General features: G+C 33.6%; 1 protein-coding gene across 1 annotated transcript; it reads right to left on the bottom strand.

The window, feature by feature from the left end:
- Positions 1-3,444: 3,444 nt before the first annotated feature.
- LOC113749862 (germin-like protein subfamily 1 member 7) lies at positions 3,445-4,421 on the bottom strand. Its single transcript, XM_027293729.1, has 2 exons — positions 4,319-4,421; positions 3,445-4,095 (listed from the first exon to the last, which is right to left on the bottom strand). Exons 1-2 carry the CDS (start codon positions 4,404-4,406, stop codon positions 3,542-3,544), a joined length of 642 nt encoding a protein of 213 aa, XP_027149530.1. The 5' UTR covers positions 4,407-4,421; the 3' UTR covers positions 3,445-3,541.
- Positions 4,422-5,253: the final 832 nt, after the last annotated feature.

Below are 5,253 nucleotides of genomic sequence, written 5' to 3'. Positions count from 1 at the left end.
ATCTTGGGGTCATTAAAGCAGCTATACATTTTGATAGTAGGGAATTTTCTTTTGTTCGTATGGAAGTTGAAAGGGTGTAGCTTTTGTTATTTCTAGATTGCATTAGATCTTTGTAACGTGGCTTTTTATTAATAAAATGGGGGCTAGCATCCCCACCCCCGGGACGGGGTTTGCCAAAAAAAAAAAAAAAAAGAAATTGGTATCGGATAACTGAATGAAAGATTCTGGGAAAGTTGGGGTAGGAGGAGTAATTAGGGATGAAATGGGAATCTGGAAAAGGGATTTTGCACAAACTTAGGAATAATTAGCAATGTCACTGATGAGCTATGGGGCATAATCAGGGGTTGGAACTAGCATGGGAGCAAGGCATGAGGAAGATTGAGGTAGAAACAGATTCACTAACTAGTATTATGCTGATAAAGGAGGAGAATAGGGAGGGACCATATGCAAACTTGGTGAAGATTATTCTAGAGGGGCTGAAAGGAGATTGGGAGTGCAAGATAATCCATACATGGAGAGAAGGAAATAGAGTAGTTGATTGTCTGGCTAAGCGCAATCTGGAACAGGACATGGGATTGACAATTTTGCAAGAACCACCGGATAGTGTGAGGAGTCTTTTACTTGAAAATATTATAGGGGTTGCTATCCCAAAGCTTGTAAAAAGCTAGTGGGCCTTAAGCCCTCCAACGCACCAAACAAAAAATATATATATATTCTTCCTCCTTGCTCAATTCTCTCTCTCTTTCACTCTTCCTATCTTTCTTTGTTTTTCTCTTTCTCTTTCTATCTTCGTTCTGCACTCCTGCCTCTATATTCTTCTTCATCTTTAATTCTAAGCTACTAAAATCTTCCTACTGGTTCAATTGTGATAGCAACTTGAAGACTCTTAAACCCCTTTTTTGGCCACTCAGCTGAGCCTAGTGATTAAGATCTATGTTATCAAATTGAGTTCAAATTTATATACCATTTGGTTTGTTATGACTCAACAAGGCTTGAATAATTTTTTAAATAGCTCTTAATTAACATATATTTTATAAAGTGATAAAATTACATTAAAAATTAATAATAAATAAACAAATTCAATTTTGAATAGATCTTGATTTTATGGGAGATAAGATCTAATAGGCTAGGCTCCTCTTCACTGCATTGAAGAGAATTTTTCTCCATTACACCCCAATAAAATTAATTTCAAAATTATATTCAAAAATCAACACCATTCATAATATATTTTTACTATTATTCATATAATAGCAGAATTTTTCAGTTATGCCCCTATTATGACCCATGCAATTTTGAAAATTTTTCCAATTGTACCCCCATTATGTTGTTTAGAAAAGTGTGTGTGTGTGTGTGTATAATTAGTTTTGTAACTTAATGACAATGAAATGTTACAAAATTCTAAACAATGGCCTTCCACATCAATAAAATGAATTTTGTGAATTTTTCAGTAAAAGTAAAAATATAGAGTAATTGTGTTGCTTAGTAAAAATAAAGTAAACCTAATTTTTTTTCAAGAAAGTAGAGGTGACTTTTTAATAAAACAAGAAATTTTGGATCCTTCTACCTTAGAAAACTATAGGTCTGTGGTTACTTTAAAAGGTTTTTCATATATTTTTTAAAGAAAATTATTGTGTAATTTTGTGTTATATTACTCATTAAACAGAAATCTTTATATCTGTTCAAAGCGACTACTTGGCATGTCCAATTGTTGCTCCAAAACCAATAAAAGAGTTCCATGTGATGTAATATAGTTTATGTGAATAATGTTGTTATGTACTACTTTTAGGAAAGACAAGGAAGAAATTTTGATATTATTTTTGCTCCCACTGACAATTATTTCTGGCTCCGTCACTGTTGAAGCCCCACGTTTAGGCCACTGATCAAGCTTACATCTCATGTTGCAGATATTCTAGATAGTTATGTCTATGCAAAAGTCCTTTAAGATTTGATCGTGATGTACATGGCCTGTAATATAAAGGCTTAAAGATGTACCATAAAATTTTTCCTTTGGATTAATGCAGTAAATTATGCTATTCATCACGTATAAACCGCAAACAATGTGGTTCCTTGTTTAAAGAAGTACAAACAATATTCCCGTTTTTATACACTTCCTTTAGGAGTATAAAAAAAAAATATTTGACATGTTAGATCCTGATCAAATTTTTGCTGATAATAGTAGCAGAATTAGAAAATTTAATTTGAGGGTGTGAAATGCATACGCATATAAACTTTGGAGTCAATATAAAAATTTTTGAAAAGTTTCGAGGGACAAATAGCTTAATTTATATAGAATATTTTAAAAATTCTTAAACTTTTATAGAAGACAAAACATGAATTTCTAGAATTTATGAGATGGTGGCCCCTCCCTGCCCTTAGTTCTGCCTTGCCTAAGAACATGCTGAAGATTTTTCAAAATTGAGAATCCGGCCATGGATTATTGAGAATCCGGGGTTGGATTCTATGGAAACTGAAATGGATTTAATGTCCGGATTCAATCCAGAGAATTGTGAAAATTTTGTCGAAATCTGTCAAACTGGATCCATTAGGATCGCGGTCGAATTCTTAGTAGCAATAAAAAAGTTTCAATTTTTTGTTTTGGCACATTTTTGTATTTTGGTGCTTAATTAACCTCCAAATGATGTCTAAACCATTGAAGAATATCTGAACACTTGCATTAGTATCGAGAAACCTTTTGACCAATATAATTCAAAGAAAAGTAACAAATTAGTTCGACAAAAGTTGCAACAATTGATCACTTTACAATCTCTCTTTTATAAAAGGTCAAGTAAAAAGTGGTTAGCAGTAGAAAATCACTTTTCTACTACCTAGAATTATGTGCAAAAAAATGCATCATATTTCAAGTTTGTGTTTGTCTCATTTAGTGCAAAAGTAGAAGACAAACAAATTTCAAATTATTCTAAAGGATATTTGTCCAAATTCTTTTGTACACGAATTTTGGACAAATAAAATCTAAAGGAAAGTGATTTAGAATTACTATTTGAAGCCATCTTTGTATCTTAAACTTTGTTTTTGTTCAGCCATTTTATTTGTTATATCCATAAAAGAACATTAACCCGGTGCAAATTTTTTTGTTTAGCAAACAGAAGAGATAACTTTGGTGTTAAGCTAACTCTTCTAAGAGAATTTTGTAGCGAGTTATTTGATGCCAATTAATTTACGTTTCTCAAATTTTAATAATTCAATCCTCTACTCGACAACGTTGGATTGAAGTCTAATCAATAAAACTCAGCAAGGTCATTATTTTCTAACGCTGTCACCTTCAATTTGTGTACTAACCATTTTATTTTGAGCTTGGACAAGCCACGTGACGTTTGGTAATTCAACATAACTCCTTTTTTCTTCCTCGTTGACTTGTATATGCAAAAATTACTTGATCTAAAAGGTCAGATTAAGTAATTAACAAAATATCACTTTATTCTCATACATTTAATAAAGTAGTATTACAAATCAATCATTGCAATGCCCTGTGCATATATAGCACAAGAGTCATGCTAGTAGAAATTTAGAACAAATCCATGGATCATTTCAAAAACTGTGCCTCAAGTAAGTCAATGACTTTCCTGTCGACTTGGAATGCCTTGGCGAGAACATCTGCAGAAATGAGAGGATCTGATCCAAAGACTGCATTTGCAATAGTAATGACTCCTGGATTTTGGCTGCCAAAACCAGCAAATGCAACAGCATTCGTCTTCCCAACATTAAATTGGAAGTGAATCAGACCTTCAGGGAACACGAAAACATCTCCTGGATTCAACGTTTTCGTAAAGAGTTGATTTTTCATGTTATTTGGTGGATTTGAAGTGACAAACCCAACATTAAGAGTGCCCTCTAACACGAATAGGACCTCGGTTGCACGAGGATGAGTATGGGGTGGGTTTAGACCATAAGGACCGAAATCGAGACGAGCTAGGGAAACTCCCAAAGTGTTGAGCCCAGCTAGATTGTTGACGTTCACAGCAGTAACATTAGAACCTTGTCGATTTGCTGTATTTCTAGGTATGTTCAGTCCCTGAAAGAAAAAATCGTTGGCGTTCACAACCTTTGGGTCCTTACAAATCTTTCCGTTCACAAACACTGCATTAAAAAAACTAGCTGTTAATAATGTAATAATGAGACAAGAAAAACCCACATTGAATTTTGCATGTCTTATTAGGTATCATGCACGATGTTGTGAAAATAATAATAATAATAATGAAGAGAGAACTCACAGGTTAAAGCAAACATGATAGGATACGAAAATTGTGCTTAGAAAAAGAAAAATGTTTTGCAACATGTTCTGACGGGCATAAGGAATTACCAGCAGTTTTGGGATCATTGATTGCAACACAAAAATCCTGCAAAGGGCTCGGATCAGAAGCGATAGCAAGGAATGAAAGTAGTGCCATTGTGGCTATGGTTATCAGGAATGGAGTTCCCATGGTAGTTGTGGATGAGATCTAGTATTTCTTACACTAACTCTTTGGTTGATGGTTTGAGGGATTTGGGCAAAGATTGAAGGTATATATATAGGCATGTTTCAATTGAAATGAAGAAAATCAGATTCCTTGACAACTAGGCCATCATGTTAGGTTGGTGACTTTTTAAAATTGCAAGTTAGTCAGCAAGAGCGAACTTTCCCCAACAACTAGGCACATGCATTTAGCTCCCTAAGTCTCTTATCTGAACTGTTTTTTTTTTTTTTTGCCTTTTTCTTGAATCTTTTTTCTTTTGATAAATTATTTATTACCCCCTATGATTTTACCTAAAACTAGATGACCCCTCAAAGGTATTAAAATAACCACATAACCCCCTGTGACTTTATATAAAGTGGAAAATGGATGGAATACACAATTAGTTATGGCATTTGTATCAAAAGTGCTTTAAAAATGTATGTGATAAAATCCTAAAATCCACGTAACTCCCTTATGATTTGTATAAATATTCATTTTATCCTTCTATGATTTTTATATTTATCCACGTAATCTCCTTATACTTTTATACAAGCTAGTTACGCGTCGATTAATTTAGCATTTAAGTAAGGGTACTATTAGTATTTTAACTAACAACGTTATATAGGTTATTTTCTATCAAATCCCGCTTTACACAAAATCATAGAGGAGTGACGTGGATATTTTAAAACGCTGAAGAGGTCATGTGGCAATGGACGAAACCACAGGAGGGTTATATGTAATTTACCATTTTTCTTTTCTCGATGTTACGCACCAACCAACCCGATCATTCTCCATTGCTAGC

Source organism: Coffea eugenioides, chromosome 10, assembly GCF_003713205.1.
Source record: "Coffea eugenioides isolate CCC68of chromosome 10, Ceug_1.0, whole genome shotgun sequence".
Lineage (NCBI taxonomy): Eukaryota > Viridiplantae > Streptophyta > Magnoliopsida > Gentianales > Rubiaceae > Coffea > Coffea eugenioides.
This window is presented reverse-complemented; position numbering and strand designations above follow the sequence as displayed.